The 20,149-nt window shown below is 36.3% G+C and overlaps 1 protein-coding gene across 2 annotated transcripts in view; it reads right to left on the bottom strand.

Moving 5' to 3' along the window:
* Positions 1 to 314: 314 nt before the first annotated feature.
* Zdhhc2 (zinc finger DHHC-type palmitoyltransferase 2) overlaps positions 315 to 20,149 on the bottom strand; it is a 61,335-nt gene continuing 41,500 nt past the window's right edge. Inside the window, exons 7-13 of one of the 2 annotated variants that reach the window (XM_055593618.1) lie at positions 17,501 to 17,621; positions 15,283 to 15,415; positions 12,229 to 12,355; positions 11,719 to 11,811; positions 6,934 to 7,046; positions 5,170 to 5,242; positions 315 to 2,586 (exon numbers count right to left, since the gene is read on the bottom strand). In XM_055593618.1, the coding sequence (XP_055449593.1) occupies positions 5,202 to 5,242; positions 6,934 to 7,046; positions 11,719 to 11,811; positions 12,229 to 12,355; positions 15,283 to 15,415; positions 17,501 to 17,621 (628 nt within the window). In that variant the 3' untranslated portion in view covers positions 315 to 2,586; positions 5,170 to 5,201. The remainder of the gene's footprint in view (positions 2,587 to 5,169; positions 5,243 to 6,933; positions 7,047 to 11,718; positions 11,812 to 12,228; positions 12,356 to 15,282; positions 15,416 to 17,500; positions 17,622 to 20,149) is intronic. The other variant, XM_055593617.1, reaches the window with a different exon arrangement.

The following is a 20,149-nucleotide window of genomic DNA, read 5'->3' as shown; positions in this document are numbered from 1 at the left end:
ATTTTTAAATGGACAATTTCTTAAATCTTGTTGCCTATATGGAAAGAGCTCTTAAAACAAGTAGAATGGAAACTATCAGTTTAAACTTAATCAGGACTGTTGGAGTGTGTGCCTGTACAAATCTGATTTAAGGCATTACATCCTTTAAAACGAAGTCTTTAAGATGTTGTAGATAGACATACATATTCGATGCTTGTAGTATGTGCATGATGTATGTAGTCATTCCAATCATTCACCCCGTGAGTAAGAACAAAACGACCAGCCAACTTTAAAGGCTAAATAACTGGATGGAAACAGAAGTAACCATTACAACGTCTTGAAAAAAAAATTTATTTTTTAAATTGTTTTTCCAATTTGACTCTAAGGTGTATGGACTTAGGTATTTAAAATAAGTACATAAATGACCTAAAGAGGGCAGAAATAACAGTATTCTAGCAGGGCAAAATGTAAACCCCCCCCCCCCCCGTCCCCACCAGCTTCCAGTTTGATAAAAGGACATGCCTAAGAAACTGCGGTCCTGGAAAACGGATAAGGGAGCACTGTGCTATCAGAAAAACCTGCTGCATAGGTCCTCTAACACACTGCATGCTGCTGCCCAAACGACTTCTGCAGGAGCGACGGACTCCAGGCTGGCACTTCCGGTAATGACAAATGACCAAAACATGCATGAAGACAAAGGGGAAGCACACCCCGTCCTCTGAGTCTTGTGAAGTAGATTGTCAGAGCAAACTCTCTAGCTTGGGATATGTGAACCCACCCATCATCCTCCTTCACAGAACTGCACCCAAGTGGACCACACACAGTGCACTGGGCTGATGTCGGTTCGTCCCAAAACACGCTGAATAGGAAACTCTAAACGCTTTAGCAAGGGTGAGCAATGGCAAGGAGCTTGCATTGATCTATTATCTCCCAGTCTTTTAGTTTGCAGTTAATTCTTGCTTATGTCAGTTATTTAGCTGTTCAAAAAAAAAAAAAAAAAAAAGCTAATATACTTTCAAAATTCTCAAAATTAGTACCAAAGGAACCACACAGCTTACTATTATTCTAATGGTTAATTTATAAAACTTATTTCCCAGATTTTTGTTTTTAATGAGACATTTTTTCCTTTTGTAAATAGTGCAGACAAGGCACAGGAGCTTCTGAGTATACTCACTGAGGCCAAACCTTTTGGCACCAAAAACCACATTATTTCAGTTTACCTTAAACTACACTTTCAAAGAGCATACTGTTTAGTTCGCGGTAAACTTCCAAAAGTATATGATTTTAAACAATTTGCATAATTGAATGTTGATAGGCATTTGAGGAAAAATACATAGCAACAATTATAGTCTTGATGAAAAGACGCAGATGACACAGGTGTAGAGGATAATCCATTAATCCGTCAGAAATGCTTAGAAACTCAGTAACTTCACCATAAAATAGAGTAAGTAGTTTTAAAAAATCAAGTAATCTTAATAATAGTTAGCATAACCCCTCTCTGATTTCAAATTAGAAGACAAGAAATTTCTGATATAAGTTCTTTGTCAAAACAACGCATTAATGCTCACAAAAGTTTTTATCCAATTTTTTTCAACAGTGAACTCAAGCTTCAGGATTCATACTTATTTTGCAATGGGAGAAAAAGTCTAGAATTAGAACCTTCCACAAATGGATGATGACCTTCAGCTGTAGACTACATGGCCTTCATAATGAATTCGTAGTTAGTATAGCTTTCTCATCTGAAGCCAGTTTTACACTACAGGGAAAAATCAAAGATGGATGCTTTTTTTTTTTTTTTTAACCTGCTCCCAGAGACAGCTTAGCATGATAACATGACTTGGAAATTTTGAAATATTAAGATTTACCTAAATTTTCTGAAACAGAATATCAAATGACTAATGGGATTGTGTGATAACTTATACAACCCAAATATCTGAGTGTAAACTGGCCCATGAACTTATTCTTAGGTTTTGGCTGAAAATAATTTCTTTTTAATTACTTTTAAAGTTTAATAGTAATTTGCACTAGTTATAGCAGTTTATATACTGAACTAAACTGCGTTCTGCTTTAAGCGTAAGTTTGGTGATTCCTCAGAATTCTTCTTACTGCTGGGTTTGGTCCCCATCACTGAAGAAAAATTTGCATATTTAGCCAAAGAGATATAGGGACAATTGCCCAATGGTGCCTTCCTGTGGGAAGCCTGTTCCGTTCTTCCACAGCACTGGAACCTTAAAAGCAAACAAAAACCATGAAAACTATGTTAAACTTAAAAACTAAGCAACTTACTCAGTGTTTGATGCATTATCATATAACCCCTATTCAAAACCGTGTCCTGTGCCGCGAGGCTTGGCAGATGTGTTCTTGACGAGAGAGCCCCAGATCTAATGGACACACACAGGAGAGGCTCTTACTGATGGCACAGTCAATGTAGATTCTGATTCAGTATGTAGAGGGCAACGAACAAGGTTCCGCATGACAATCTAGTTCCAGGAGGTAAATTCTTTGTTCTCCCCTCTGAGGCCAGTTAGAAATTAGGAATGGCTAAAGAGTTGAGGGCACTTTAACTCTTTATTTCACATGGATGACATCACAGTACTTCTGTATGTTCTGTTGTAAAATAAGGAGGGTTGAGTATACTAGAGTTAATGTTTTTAGCATCATGATGCATTTCAGGAAAAATAACTGTAAATTATGCTGATCTGGAAAAGAGACCTGTAAAAAAGCCACAGATTAGGATTGGGACTTAACTCAAAGGTATGGTATGGTATGGTATGGTATGGTATGGTATGGTATGGTATGGTATGGTATGGTATGGTTTGGTACAGTGCTTATTTAGAATGCACAAGGCTCTGGGTATCCATCTTCGGTATCTAACCCAAAGCCAAAGAGCATTTACTAATGTATTTCAACAGGACAAGAATAGAATAGACAAGAATAATTTGGTTATCTGAACTAGGTCCACCAACATTAGACATGATTCCATAATAATTTATTTATTTTTTATTTTGGGCGCACAAACATCTGTTTGAGGGTGTGGAGCCCCTGGAACTTCAGTTGTAGACAGTTGTGAGCTGCCATGTAGGTGCTGGGAATTAAACCTGGGTCCTCTGGAACAGCAGCCAGTGGGTCTAAACCATGGAGCCATCTCTCTAGCTCCCTAGACACAGTTCCATAAATGTGTGCATTAAGTGACTTGCAAATGTGAGACATAATGCAAGAATAATAATGCTGAACGCCTGTAATCCCACCATGGTCAATGGCAGGCAGATCTCTGTAAGTTTGAAACTGTCCTGGTCTACACAGAGTTCCAAGCCAGCCAGTTGAGACCTGGCTCAAAACAAACAAATAGTATAGTCTCTGTTACTACTCTCTTAGGAGAAATTTAATTTAAAAATTTGCTTGGAGGTTATATCACATACATGAGAAACACATAAAAAAATCACTTTTTAAAAAGGGTTTGTGTAGTTGATTTGGCTGCCATTGGTTATGAATACCAATAAAATCAAGCTTCTCTGGGTCTTTAATTTTAATGTTGTTCAATCACAAGTCTCTGTGAAAGGTGTTGGGGTTTGTTCTCAACAAATGAAATACTGGTGCGTGTCAAAATATTAGAATGCAAAGGATACTTAGATACAGCATTGGCATAGAAACAGGAGAACTATTAATACAAAGAAAACTTTGTACTAATAATTACCTCATAAGCAATGGTATTTATAAACAATGGTTTGAAATACTGAAAGAAAATACTGTGAATTTTGTGTCTTACCCAAGTATGTTCTATAAAATATTCTATTTGTCATAGTAACTAGTATTTCATTTTTTTTTTTTTTTTACTCATTGGATCTTAGGATCTTTTCTAAACATTTAATACCTATTTAGTATTTAACCAAACTCAGAATATTCCATTTTCATTTTTCTAACTATAGCTATGACAGTATGATCTCCTGTACCATCATGTGTTCAGAGGTGACCCATAGCTTCCCAAATTCAAAAAACTTTTAACTAGCAGCTTATAATTTAATAGTTTTTTTTCTCTTTCTCTCTCTCATCCCATCATGCAGCTCTGAATAACTTGGAACTCACTATATAGCCCAGACTGGCATCAAACTCACAAAGCTCTACCTGATTCTGCTCCTGAATTTTGGGAATAAACATGTCTCTACACCCTGCTGTAGTTTTCTCTTATTTGCATAATTATTCATCAAGACCAAACAAAGTAAATTTTAAAAGTCAATATTCATGATGATACAAATTATGTTATTTTGGACAATTATGTATCCCTTAAAAGTGAGGATTTTAGACTGCAGTTTCACAAACAGAAAGTTGCATTTATGACATTTGATGTTTAACATGGTTGCATTGTGCTTATTCTTTGTTTTCTTGCTTTTAAGATAAGATCTTTCTACATAGCCTTGGCCGGCCTGGAACTCCTTATGCAGATGAAGTTGGCTGAGTCCTTATTACACTCTTCCTGCTTTTGCTTTTTGGGTTTTGGGATTACGTTGCATACATACCCTAGGTGGCATATATTTATTGTGTTTATTCTAATATTGCATATATAGTTGGCTTTTTTAGTAGATGCACAGAGGTGTCTTTCAAAGACACTTTTTATTTTACCTTTGTGCTAACTAAGGCTTATAAACAGGATAGGTTTTAAGGAAATGTATTTGAAAGCACAAGTTTACTTGTTAATTATAATGTAAAGAAAATGATCTGGAACAGCTATTAAAGATGACTATATAATGAGGTCCTATTGTGAATGACCCAAAATGAGGATGACAAGGTTTGTGCTGACAAGATTTAATCATCTAATATTTAGACTAGGTAAAAGTCTGCTAATAGATTATCAAAGATATGATGACAATAACCCTACATGAGAAAAAAATAATTTCATGATCCTGTAAAATGCAAGGTAATATTGCATTTTAGGATCCATCCTTGGCACTTACTGTATTACTATTAGAGTAACTTTTCCACTAACTTATTCTTATAGCTTGTCAAGCTAACATAGATGCTGGTTAATACTGAAGCTAGGTCCATGTCCGTGTCCAACATGATTCATGGAATCCCATGGGTCAAGAAAGATACTTTCAGAGTCATTCAAAAAATATTGTTCATAAAACCCAGTAATTCTTTGAAACTAGAAAGCTGTTAAAAATGAAATGTAGCAATAAAGCGAAAACATCTTACCTTTTAAAAATGATTTTATTTTGATTGTAGAGTTAAGTCTCGTTCTCCATAGTTAATGCAGGGTTGCTCATACCTTAAAGACCGTAAGTTAAGACTTTTTTGACTGTTTTGAACAAGAAGCAAAAACATCTCTACCTATAAAGTGGTCCTCTAGAATAATAACAACAGAGTTTAGTATATTGTATTCATATTTGATTACAGAAACACATAGACATTCACACACTACACAGCATTAGTTACATCACTCCAGTCTCTCTCTCTCTCTCTTAGTGTGTCACACACACACACATACATACACACACACACAGAGCAGGGGCAGTGAGGGGAGACAGGCCTCCAGCAGAAGAAACAGGAGACCAGAGTCAAGAAAGATGTGATAGAGCAGGCACTGCATGCACTCAACATCCTGACTTCTTCCTCTCTCACCTGATGAAAGCAGTCTTTAAGCCCTTTTGCCATCCCATCCTTTTCATGTGCTTCTTACCTCCTTTACATCACCCTTTCGCTTCTTAATGTAGCAATTCAAAAAACATAAAAATCAATTTAACTACCAAATAATTAATAGCATATTAAAAAACAGGAAATCAGCAGTATGTTAATGAGTACTGTGAGATGAAATATATATCCTTCCTGGAAGGAATATTTGTGAGCATCCCTGACAATTGCCCCTGCATCACTTCTTTGTTTCTATGGAAAGTAGTGTTCAGAAGCCAAGTAAGTATCATCAATTATTGTGTAGGTCATGCCTCATCCTTTCCACCACCTGGAAAGTAAAATACTACAACTGAAGGTGAGAGAGACCATATCACAAGACAAATGTATTTTGAAACAAACAAACAAAATAAAACCCCAAGATTTGCTAAAGAAACATCACACTTTAGAAGAATGTGGCTGATCAGATGTTAAATAATAACTAAAACTTTTTCTCGGGGCTATATTTTTTTTGAACTATCACGAAATACCAGAGAGTCAAAATAAATCATTCAGTACTTTAAAATGTAGTGAAACAGCACGTGGATTTAGAAAATGAAAGGAGAATAAGGTAAACATAAGTGAAGATCTAAATTAAAATGATGAAAATTTATCTGGAGCCTTCTAGATAACAGTTCCCTAATCATAGATTTGTGGTTTTGTACATGTTTGTTGGGACATCAAAACATATCACACACACACACACACACACACACACACACACACCACACCACACTTGTGTTATAATCACACTGTTGCTTTTAACCCTTAAAAACACCAGTACTGTAATATAAAGAAACAAAATCTAAATATCACTAAAAGACTGAGACCGGTAATCATTTCTGAGCTTAAAAACCTTGCTTGTTCTTTGTTAATTAAACGATAGTGACTGAAGTAATAAAAAAAAATAGAATCATCAACAATGAGAGCAATTAATTGTGAGGTGTGAAGAAATCAAAAGCAGCTAAAGTTGTGGTGAATATGTAGTTCATTCAGATATTCTGAAGCTAGATCGAATTCTTAAAATAAAAGACAAAGTTGCAGAATTCAGCATCCTTTCCTGGAGATAATTTGGAAATTCCTGAATGGACTGCATTCTTTCCCGTTCTACACTTCCTACTGTGCATCACTGACCATTGTTACAACATGCCACAAGAAAGTTTCCGTGCCGAACAGACAGGAATTGTAAGAGTATGACAGGAGTCTGACTCAACAGTGAAAGATGAAGCTCTGTGCAATGACTTTTTCTCCTATTTCACATAGGCTATCAAAGGAAGGCAAGCGCAACCTTACCGGCTTTTCCTTTTCCGGGGTTTGAGCTGCTCTCTGTCCAGGTCTGGGAATCCGTAAGGAGATGGCTCTGGGATTCTCTCAGTGGTTTAGCAGGAAACTGATGATTGTCAGGACTGATAGAAATAATCATGATCACAAGTTAACGATTAACAGCACCATTGAATATTTCTCAAAAGAACAAAATACAGACCTCCTACAATGCAAGATGGTGTGAGGAGGGACCCAAGATAACCTAGGACTACAAGAAAAGGGCATTAAACCAGATTCTCCATGAGAGAATCATTCTGTTTAGCCTTCTTGCATTCCTTGTTAGGCTAAGGCGACAGTCCCCAACTCTGGGAAATTCCCATTTTAAATACAGAAAATGTTCTCGGAGTTAAATAATGCTAAAGCCCACACGGGTATTTAGTTAAAATGCAACAGCGGTTATTTGATTCGCATTTATCGAGTGTTATTTATGCCAAGAAATAGTGATTTCTCACAACAATGATATGAAGTTTGGTTTTAAAAATAAAATTGAGGGCCGTGGATACGGCTCAGTGGGTAAAGCATTTGCATTCACACATGAGAACCAGGGTTCAGATCCCCGGATCCATATAAATACAAGGTGGGGGTGAGAGCCCATCTGGAATGTCAGTGCTCAGTAGACTGAGAGAGGGTTTTCCTGTAGCAAATAAGCTAGTTAGGCTGGCCAACACGATGAGCTATAGAATCAACTGAAAGATCCTTGTCTTGATGAGTAAAGTGGCAAGAGATCAAAGAAGACTCCAGAGGCAGCCTAGAGTCTCCACATGCGGGGGGAACACCTATATATGCACCTATAACACGCACGCACCACACACGTGTGGAAATGCAAATACATGTGCTAGTACCCCCCCCCCATTCAATAGTCAAGTTAGGAAAAGATATATTAACTTTATCAAGTGGTATGTGTGTATGGAGGGAATATGAAGAAGATGCCAAGAAGAAAAGTCAAGGAGAAAAATTGCCTTTGTGTTCAGCAAGTGACCTAAATCAGCTTGAACTAAGAACTACTGTCCCTTCGTAAGTTAGACAAAGTTGAACCATATTGTACAGGAATTTTGAAGGCATCTGATCTTATCAGATCCCAGCAACCTAATATACAATTTGGGAAGTTAAGAGTCTTGAAAAAATAATTTAAAAAAAAATTAGTTAAATCTGCTATATGACAGCATATTTGATGGCACAGAAAGTAAACATAAAAGACTACTTAATTTATGGACATGTATTAACACAGAAACTCTTTTAGGATCCCCTTGTATAATTATAACAAGTTTTTTTTTTTTTTTTTTAAAGAACCGCTTTAAAATCTTTCCAAGGATAATTTAACATGTTTCAGCTAATTATAATGATTATTTTTAAGGCTATGAGGATAAGGTTTTGCACCATGATAACTGCCTTACATCTAAAAATTTCTGAATACAGTAATTTATTTTATGTGGCTTCAGCACAGTTATTAATTTTAATGTAATAAATTAATAAATTAAATTGATTAAAAGTAGCAAATCTTTAAAATAGTATGTCTATACAGTCTGTACACACACACACACACACACACATATATATATATAAAACATTACTTCTATGTTAAATATTCTAATTTGTCGGGAAAGGGATAATAGGACAAGCACAACATATTAATTAACTACTGGTTGAGGGATTTCTTGAGAATTCATTACTGCTAATATGATTAGAACAAATCTAGTCCTGTAATGATATTTATTATGTATCTATTATTTGAAAGAATGAAGCCTTCATACTCATGGAAATTTTATCATTAAAGGTGAAAGACTAATACACATATATTCAGATAATAATCATAAACTCAATGATTTCCTATGCTGCCCCTTATAATGAAATATTGTTGTCCAAATGTTATTGAACATGGCCTCTCATATACAGGGAGGGGTATCAGACACCTACAAGTCCAGCACTGGGGAAGCAAAGCCAGGAAGATAAGGAGTTTAAAGCCATCACACAGTAACACGGAAGTCTGTCTGACTCTCTACCCACCCGCCTTGGTTCTTAAGGTAGTTGCTCGTGAACAGAGAAGAGCTGGCGTACAAAGGCCCTCAATGTGATGTACCGAGTGCAGAGTTTAGAAGACCTTCGTGTTTGCGGGTTGGAAACGATGAGAAAGTGAGAAGGAATAACATCAAAAGTTTTCAAGGGCAGATCCGAAACTGTCTAGTAGGCCAGGCAAGCACATTTGTTAGCTGTGAGATATATCGTATACATATATGTATATGATTTGATAAGATCTGTTGAAGAACTAGAAGCGAGAGAAGACACAGCCCAAAGGGAGACCAGTTAGAAACCTGTTGAAATTATCTATGGGTAAAGTAATGGTGGCCTAGCTCGCCAAAGCAGCCATGAAAGCAGTAAGCAAGGTTGTGTGTGCGCATGCTCACACATGACTGCAAGTGCTAAGAAAGCATTCATATATGCACAGGAAAAATTTAATTATATATATATGTGTGTGTGTATAAATATAATTTTTGCAGTGTTAAGGAATCAAACTTAGGACCTTGCAGATATAATAGGCTCGAGTTCTACCACTGAACTGTGTCTCTGGCCTTTGATTTTGGAGCAGTCTGTCTCGTAGGTCAGTCTAGTCTTAAACCTGCTAAACAGCCCAAACTGGCTTTAAACTCATGATCCCTCTTAGCCATTCAAATTCAGCCTCAAACATTTAAATGAAAGAGAGGAAATGCGCCTTGAGGACACATTCAAGTTCAGCTAGCAGGGTAATTCTGTCCGAAGTAAGATTTTCCCCAACAGGTTCTCAGCCTGTGGATCGTGACTCCTTTGGGGTGGGGGAGGGACCACATATTTGCTATCCTGCATATCAGATACTTACATTACAATTCAAATACCTTAGAATTCAAAACACAGGTATGAAGTAGCACCAAAAATAATTTTATAGTTTGAGGTCACCACAACATGAGAAATTGTATTAAAGGGTTACAGCTTTAGTAAGGCTGAAAACCACTGACACAGTACATAGAAGATGGAGAAAATGCTGCTTCTGAAACCTACAGATTCCTAAAGTACAAAAGCCATTTAAGAGGGGGTCAAAAACATTAATGTAATCTACTATTAAATTTTGCAAAACTTTGAAAACATATCTTAAATAATTTATTAGAATCCAGTTTCTTGAATTGATGTATAGGAAAATCCATTAACATTTAACCATATATAATTTTCAAGCCAAAGTGCATCAAGTTTGACCCAGGAAGTGACTGGGTCATGCCTTTGAACGTCTCTGTGAACAGCTTTCTCACTAATGAGTAGAGCTTGATGTGTACACAGTTCACACTAAAGATAGAGCAATAAGTATGTTTTAGGTCTTTTAAAACTTAATGTGATTTTTGAATGTTTGCCAGGATCACAGCCTTGAAAATTCTGGAAACACTCCAGAATCCACTGTACTCAATATGAAATATTTAAAGGGTGTGTGGGCCTGTGCATCTGAAATTATAGGAATAAAAAAACCTCTAAAATTGTATAAATAATATTATGATTTGACTTTATAGTTTTGACTTTCATTTAAAAATCAGAGTGTGTTATTCATATAAATATATAAAAATTAGTATTTCAAACCATGGGAAATTTTTATATAGGGGACGAGAGATGGCACAGCAGTTAAGAGCACTTCCTGCTTTTGCAGAGGCCCTGTGCTTAGTTCCCAGTATATAGTCGGTGCCTCACAACTGTCTGTAACTCAAATCCCAGAGTACCTAACTCCCTTTTGCAACTTTGGGGTTCCAGGCAAGCCTAAAGGGCATATACCTACATACATGTAGGCAAAGCACTTATACACACAAATAAAATAAATAAATATCTTAGAAAAATTCCAGTAAGGCATATGTATCCTTCTAAAACAAAAACAAAAGTAAAAAAAAAAACAAAAAACAGGAGGCTATAATCATGTTTCATTAAAAAGAAAGAAAATTCCTATACAGCAACTTGAATGGTTTTATACTTTTTTCCTTTCTCCAGTTAGCACAAAGTCAGGATTAAACTTATCTTCATGTTGCTATCCCCAAATCCTTGACAGACTAGCAGCCAAACAATCTTAAGCAAAAGATTCCACACAGTGAATTTTCAAACCACTTTCGCTTTCTTTTGGGAAAACACATAGCCTGCATGCACACACACACACACCACACTCGCACCCTTGCATGTGAACTCAGGTAGGATTTAGAGGCCTTTCAGAGCCCCCCTAAACTGTCAAATGGATGCCTGGAGATCCTTTTGATTTCCAAAAGTCCAATTAAGGAATTGTCTTTAACCTTGTAAACATTACCACAGATGAAAGACCCAGAGGTTGACAGAGGAATCCTACCTTGACTTGTCAGAGGGGCAGAGAGGAACTATTTTTTTTTTTTTTAACTTACAGTGTTTGTTTAAATACTGCCTCTCAAAAATCATAACATATTTTGGGCTGGAGAGATGGCTCAGCCATAAAACACTATGCTCACAACCAAATATCATAATATATTTTATTCAACTAAAATGTTTTAGAGATTTAACACCTGTCTTCTTCCTTCCAGCACTACGAACAGAACTGTAAGAATGTAACTGAAACTGTGTATCCTCCTTATTATACCACTGCCTCCCTCCATCACTGCAAGTGGAAACCACTGTAGTAAAATTTCCTTCACCCTTGACACCCTTTTCTCAAAGGAACACGGAACCAAAAGATACAACAGAATAAAATGCATCCCTTGAAAATAAAACAGAAAAAAAATGTAGCATTACTTTTTAGCTGCTGAATTTAGTCCTGCGGGAGTGGATGGTTGTTCAGGATCCTGGTTAACAAGGCAAGTTGGAAAGGAACAGCCGTCACCTTGACTGTAATTAAAAACAATGAGGAAATAGGCAGAACATGTGGGTCAGTGCATTAATGGCTTTCCACAGTCAAAAGCGAATCCCTAATTCATACTCTGGAGCAGTGGTCCTCAACCTTCCTAAGGCTCTGACTCTTTAATACAGTTTCTCATGTTGTGGTGACCCCCAACCATAAAATTATTTTGTTGCTACTTCATAACTATAATTTTGCTACTGCTCTAAATCCTAATGTAAATATCTGATATAATGTTATTGTATCTGTGACCACTGTGAAAGGGTCCTTCACCCCCCTGAAGGGGCTGTGACTCACAGGTCTGGAACCACTGCTCTAGAAGGTCTTGTGCAGAAAACAACAGATTTAACTCTCTTTTGTTTACTTATTTTCATTAGTTTAAATAAAAACCTTCCAGAACAAAGTACCTTGAAAATATTGGTAGCAGCCAGTACTTCTTCTCATCACCAAAAACTTGTCGCATGTTTTTACTGAAACCCAAGCTGAATCCATTTTTATCTGTTCCATGTCTGAACACTGGATTTCTGAATGCCTCTAAAAGAAACAGAGAGTAATACCATGAATGCAAAATGCATATACTAGCAACCCCTAATACTGAAACAAATAAAATGAAGGAATTCTAACAACCAATGGGCAGCATCCTGAGAGTACTCAAGAACGTATCCATAAGGCTAATTTTGGTTAGAGAGCAGGGAGTCTTATGCAGGAAGAGAGGGGTGGGATTAGAAGGTCATGGAGGGGATAGGAGCCCCACAAGGAGATCAACAAAACTAAAAGATTTGAGCCCAGGGAGTCCTGCAGAGACTCCAATAGAGAACCATGCATGGAGAGGACCTAGAACCCCTGCTCAGATGTAGCCAATTGGCAGCTCAGTCTCCATGTGGATCTCTGAGTGAGGGGAGCAAGGGCTGCCTCTATCATGAACTCAGTTGACTGTTCTCTAATCACTGGCCCCTGATAATGCAGCCTTGCCAGGCCATGGAGGAAGAGGCTCCAAGTAGTCCTGATGAGACTTGAAAAGCTATGGGCAGATGGCAATAGTGGAGAACTCTCTTTCAGTGGACTAGGAAAAGGGGATGACGGGAAAAGGGAGGAACAGTGGGACTGGGAGAGTTGAGGGAGGTGGCTTCCATCGGGATATATAATGAATAAATTGTGAAGAAAAAAAATTAAAAAATATATTGATCAAGGAGGACATTGAATAAGTTTTTAGAATGCTGACAGCATTTGTCCTTATTTTTCAGTAGTAAATAAACTAACATTTACTAAAAAAACAAAAACAAACAAAAAATGTATACATAGTTCTGAAATGCAGGTAGTCTATTCTGGTTTAAAATATTAAGAAATGAGTAAGTATATTTTAATTTTTCACTATTATAAGAATACATGTGCAAAAGAGAAAATCAGAAAATACAAATGAGTGAATAAACTAAAATTTACACCTTCCAGATTTTTGTTTTATTTATTATCAGTGTGTGTGCATGTACAGGTCAAGGGACTGCTCTGGAAATGGCTCTCCTAGCTTTATGTAGAATTTAGGATTGAACTGATTATCAACCTTTATGGTAAGTGTTTTGTTTTTTCCGTTTGTTTGTTTGTTTGTTTGTTTGTTTGTTTTACCACTGAGCTATCCTACAAGCTCACCTTCTAGGTCTTCTGACTATAAATAGGGTAGAGAGACTGAATCACACTGAAATACTCAAATCTGTTTTTAACAAAGTGTGAATATATTTTACATATACTTGATAACATTTTTAAGTCAGTAAACTCCATTTTTAAACTTCACTGAAATTTTTATTTCATCATAATTTTTCCAGCTGACCTAAAAGTGTACTTTACAGCTAGCTTGTTCCAAACAAAAATACAATCCCCAAACAGTCATATCTGGTTATGTCCACTCTGTGTATCAAAGCTATGGTCCAAAAGACATTAGAATTGCCCATAGTCACATGAGTAAATACAGATGTGGAACTTCATGATGACAAGGCCATCACTGTTCTTTTTTACAACACAGTGTTTTCCTCTTGAGTAACCCTTAAAGCAAATTCTAAAATCTGAACTTTAGGACATGAACACATTTAGAAGTATAAAGATTTTATCCATCGTTTTGGAGAGAAAATCTAACTAGCAGAGTCTGATACTAGGAAATCTTAAGCCTTTGTTGCTCCTGGATGTTCAGCTTTAAAAACAAAACAAAACAAAACAAAAATGTCTTTATTAGACAGGGTCTTGCCTTATATGGCCTTGTCATTTATTCAGTCAGTTTGGTGCTTTGTTTCTGGTCATTTTCTATCACACCTAGCTAACCTGTTCTTCCAATGGGCAGCGGTTCATACAATCCTCTCAAAATCTTTTCCACATTTGTGAAGTTGGTGATGATGCTACCCTTGCCACTAATTTTGGTAATAACTCTTTTACTTTCTTCCCTAGGCAAGCCTTGACAAATAAGTTACATTAAAGATAATAGTTATTGGCCTTCATTTATTTTTTTTTAACTTCCTATTATCTTCCATATTCATAAAGTTCTTCTCTTTGCTTGCTTTGGCCTTATGCTCCTCTCCTTTTACTGGCTCATCACACTATGTCGTTACTGGTTGAGATATTTCTTCATTTTCCCTATGCATATCTGCAATGGTACTTTTCCTCTAAGCCCTACTTAGTTCCTTATGTCTACCTTTCTTTCCCTGGTGCTGTGATAACTATTTTGATGAGAGCAACTTAAGGGAGAAAGAGCTTATTTGGCTCGCAGTTCCAGGCTGCAGACCGCCATGGCAGGGAAACTGCGGGGGCAGGAGTGTAAAACTAGTGGGTAGAGTATGTTCACAGTCAGATGGAGAAGACAATGAACGGACACTGCTCTTCAGTCCCTTCCTCCATTTATACAGCTCAGGATCCCAGCTAGAGAATGATGTCACCCACAGTAGGTGGGTCTTCGAACCGCAGTTAGGGTAACTGAGATAATCCAGCCATGCTCAGAGGCCCATCTCTCACGTGATTCTAGATTTTGTTTAACAATTACCATTAGCCATCACTTTTTAACAGACCCTGTTCTGTGCCTACCATGTTCTGGCCCTTTCTATGGTTAACTTTTCAGACTGAGTATTTCTTGGTGTTTTGAGGTCCTCCTTGACAACTCATTCCAAACAGCACTGTCTCCAGCCCTTCCACCATACTTCATGCCTGTTTGTTTCCTTGTTTCCTTTTGTTTGATTTTTGCCTTCGTGCTCCTTAGCTCTCCACTCGGCACATATCCTGCTTTGCACGCCATGCACAGTCAATTAATATATGCAAAGAATGGACATAGGCCTATATGACATTACAAAACATGTGGCAAATAAGAAAGGTTATTTTTTTTTTTGCTATTTCAAGACGTATTGATGACATTTACTCATATGACAACTTTTTATGAGTGACTGCATATGTATTTAAAGTTCTGTTCTCCGTAATAATTGGATACTCACCTAATGTTGATTTGTTTTTGCTGACTAGCCAACAATGATAACCAAACAGAGAGGACAAGCTGACAGAAAACATAGCTGCAGCAAAGAATAAAAACATAATATGGAACTTGGCTTGAGTATCAGGCAGACCATTCTATAAGGAAAGGCAGAAAAGAAAACATTTTGTCAAAGGGATGGATGAGTATTCCCCTACATTTATTAATTAGATAATATGATTGTTTTCTTTAAATAATTTAGAAATGGAAAGTGACACATGGCTTCATGATAAAACTTAAGGAGACAGGTAAACATTTCATATTAAATTAAAGGCTTACTAAAATATGAATATATATTCAGAAAAGATTAAAATGTATTGTTTATTTTGCTTTGCATAACCAAGTCAAGTCCTAAAAAAAAAAAATGGCAGCATAAACTATACTGGTGAGAAACAAAATTAAAAAAAAAAACCAACCTATAAAATGGAGCTTTAAATTTACTGCCTGAACAGGTTATTAGCATGCCTCATATTCATAAATGTTTCAATGATTTTATTTTAATGCCAGAAAAATATAGGTTAGTTGGCATAATTTATTTTCTATTCTTCTTGATACTTTAGATTAGTATAGACAACACTATCAATTAAAAGAATACAGAAGACACACCTCCAAAATAATGTTTCAAGTTCTGTTAACAGCATCACAGAAAAGATCAATATCAGTAACAAGCTGTCTGACATAAAAATTTTATTGCCCATATTTGAAACCAGCCAGCTCTGCAAAACCTGTTTGCCCCTGACTGATTGCATATCCAAGAGGGGAGGGCTGGCTCTCGAGTGAAGGGCTGGGGTCCTAACATTCAGTAGAGCACCAGAGATGCCAGGGGCCTCCCATTCTGACATGATCGCAGTGTTTCACCTCCCTGCAGTAGTCGCCATTCCCGTAGGTGACAAGACCTCAGCAGGCAGCTTTTGACAGTAACATATGAGCAACAGAAACTTTGGTCTTTCCTGTCCAGGTGTGTTTGAGGTTTAGAATGAAAACTACCCATAGGAATGGAGGGCAGTGAAATGACAGTTTGGAAGACATTCATGCTAGAAACACACCCACATACATGCGTTTCTTAGCAATGGGACAAGGACAAAGTACGCATTCGATAAATCTTTAGCGTTAAGCTTGGTTTAAATATTATGTAAATTACCCAGCAATTCAGAAATATTTTGCCATTATGGGAGATAACTTAATGAAAATAAAAGAAGATTCAGTGAGAAAGCAATCCTGGCAAGGAGTAGAATGCTTTCTTACCATCATTTCATGTTCTCTAGGAATGTTTCTGGATCATTTACATATGCCATAATTTTGCTTTGCTTTACTTTAAAATATATAGTGAAAAAAACAAATGAATTACCTAAAGCTTATTAATAGAATATGTAATAAAAAATTTGGGACACTGCAGATGTAAAGGTTTAAAATTTAATCTAACACATGTGGAGACAATACCTCAGTTTTTAAATACTGAGAAAAACATCTGCTTATCTACTCAATTCTCATTATTTGCTGTCGTGCTGAAAAGGGTCATCTTCAACAATGGATCCATGAATACTGGATCTTGGGGAAACATGGGGTTGTTTTTCTCTTCTCATGATGCCTTGGGCATCTACTAACCAGTTCACAACCTTGTTTGATGTTGGGTTCTGTCTGAATGCCCCTTGTTTAACATATTACCTTGACTTACTAATATGGAAATTCTGAACAACAGTGCTATAATTAATGTCTGGATGAAGCATGTGTTTTCTCCATAAGACACATCAGTCTCATTTAGAAACGATAGATAGTACTTCATCGGCATGTGTGAAGATCATTTTATACTGCAAATATCAGCAAAAGGTGAAACAAATCAATCAAACAAACAAACAAAAATCCCCACAACAAAACATGGAAGCCAACGGACCATGGGAGAACAACCTTGTTTGCAGGCTGCAGAGATGCAGATGGTTTATCTTAGTAAGAACACACATGTGCACTGTGCAAATATGTACATGTCTAGAAACTACATGTCTAGGAAAAACTCTGAGTACATTGGCTGGGAAGTTACAAATATATCTTGAGAAGGTGAATGTACAAATACAGACTGTGAATAACGAGGACTGATGACTACACAGAGTAACCTTAGAAATTCAGAGTCTGAAGTAACTCACTAGTGAATGTTTGTATATAGAAAAGCCACTGAAGTAATGACTTACTGTCCAAAATCTGATAAAATACTGTAAGTCTGTAGCAGCAATGAAAAGGCAGTACAGCAAAGAGTAAGCCAAGAAAAGGAGGAAGAATTTATAATTTGAAAATCCGACACAATTGTTCACCCTGCCAATAAAACAAAAATAGTCTTAATGAGTTACATCTTCAATCTAGGGAAAATACGTTTAAACATAGCATAGGTTTTGGGTTATGTTCATTTAAAACTCATTAGCATTTTATTCATGATGAGCCATAGCATTTTCTAACATATTGAAAAGGAATTTTCTTGCACTCAGATATTCAATCTATGATACACTTAATATTGCTTTAACCAATCACAGTTAATGTCACTACACCGCATATACAATGATTTACATAAAATAACAAACAAACACCTAAAGACAGACAGTTTGTGCCAGACCCTACAAAGTCAGGCAGATTTGGGGAATTTACTAGGTTATCTCTAGATTCTATTTCCAACTATGATTAAGTAGGTTAAATTCTTTTAATTTTCCCCAATTTGGATGAAGTCCCTTCAATACTCCTCATTTCATGCCATTATGAAGGCAATAAAATTATCAGAGAGGATTAAATGGAAGAATTAAGAAAAGGAGGAGTAATGTCTATTTGATATTAGATAATTATGTGACTGAGGATGTGAACTAGAATCTCGGTTACTTTCCTAGAAAATAAGTGCTCAGATAATTTCTGAAATGCAGCTCTATGTTCTATGATTCCAAATATGAAAATTTAATTAAATCCTAAATTCCTATTCTAAAATCATTATATGATGGGTGGAGGGAGGGTAGAATCACAACTATAAATAGCGACAACACAAAAATGAGTACATTTCATTGTGTAGCTGTTTTCTCTGTTTTCCATTAAACAAGGGCATGACTCCATGATCTTCTGCAAATGTTAACAGCCTCCATGGCTAAACTAGTTGATATATATGATAGAATTAACTCATAGTTAGCTGGGATGACAAACCTATTACATACAGTCCTTGTTCCCTCTTAAGTTCTCCTTTCCATTCCCCCCTCTCCTCTCCTCTCTCTGTCAACCTTGGTAATAAAAACAAAAATACTTTTTTTTTCCTTTTCTTGATTAAAAAAAACAACAATCCATGTTCACAAAAACTGTTTCTGTATTTCAAAAGCCACAAGGAACAGCTGGAGATTGAGTAAGTTTGAATTTAAAGGTCTTGTCCATAGAGAAGCAATTCAGAAATAAGCTAAATTGCAGGTGCATATTACTTGTTAATGTTTATGTCTGCAGCTTTAGAGGGCCCAGTGGGAAGGTAAACAAATCTCTGAGATTGCTTTTTATGACACTGGAATAGAATAATGGCAAGAAAGAATATTGGAAACAGTCCTGCACAGGCTTCCTCTAATATGATCTCTCTCCAAAGAATGCAGAATATTGCCTTTGCTTACTAGTGTTGATTTCAAGAAGTAGAGTGGCTAAATAAAGGTGGACTTTGGGGCAGAGTGGGTATAAGCAAGGACACTTGTCAACTGAGTTATTGTGACAGTTGCTCCTCTTTCTGAAAGGTTCTTATTAAATGATAAAGAGATCATTTTTATAAAAAGATGGTTTCGATCAGGTTTTAATAACATCTGATTCAGCTTACTGTAGTTCATGCTTAAGACCACTGGGGTAATTTGCCATGCAAGAACCAAGAATACAGAATGTGGAATCACCATTTGATCACCATTCGCTCTACATACATAGAAGATTCTGGAAGGTATATTCCAAGAGGAATCAGAGGAGGAGTATTTATATTGAACCAAAGCAACATACTTTTTTTCATGACAGCTCTTAGTTAGACATCCTAACTCCCTATTGTAGTCCTATTGTAGGCCACACTGTACTCCTCAGTGTGGCCTGAGGAGTACCTCCCAGGAAGTATAGCAATGGCTTTAATGTAGAAAGAACACATTTTGGGTTGTGAAATTTTAGTTTGGTGTAAAGCAGAGCTGTTGGCTGTTTCACAGAAACTGTTATCTAAATCTAAACTAGAAAGAGAATATAATGTAATGTATTAGAAGAGAAGTAGCTTTTCAGGCCCCTAAACAAAACTAGTTGTCTGACTTTGAGTTCACTCTTCTGAGCCTCAGGACAAATAATTGGCTTCTTTCTGTCATTGGTATGTAACGATAACTTTTTTTTTTTTTTTTTAATGTATGGTCTTTAAAATACATTGGGCATTCAATATATCGAGGCTAAATTTATTTACTTTTATTTGAGGAAGTTATTAGGTAGGCATACCAAAGTAGTATAAGTATAATTAATTAAAATTTTATGCTAAAAGTAAAATCATTCCTCCAATAAAAAACACTACAAAAACTCTAATTTAGCTAAAATGACATGTGTGAGACTGATCTCCTAAATCCTAATGGGTAATTTTAAGTGCCCAAGAGGACCTGCAAATCACTGAAAGCAAAGCAGATAGGCACTGTTTAACTAACGTTTAAAATGCTCCAAGTTGATATGATCTCTAAAGTTCACAACCGTATGCAAGGTCTATTAAAAAAAAAAAAAGCAGCTGTATAATCTGGTAGTATCCTAAAAGCCCTGTGATAAATTATATTCACATAACAGCTGTAAGAATATTTTGATTTACTAAAGTGGAAACAGTTCCAGAATATATT

The sequence above is a fragment of the Psammomys obesus genome, unplaced genomic scaffold (genome assembly GCF_907164565.1).
Source record: "Psammomys obesus unplaced genomic scaffold, mPsaObe1.curated_primary_1811, whole genome shotgun sequence".
NCBI lineage: Eukaryota > Metazoa > Chordata > Mammalia > Rodentia > Muridae > Psammomys > Psammomys obesus.
The sequence above is the reverse complement of the archived record's forward strand: the minus strand, read 5'-3'. Positions and strand labels throughout refer to the sequence as shown.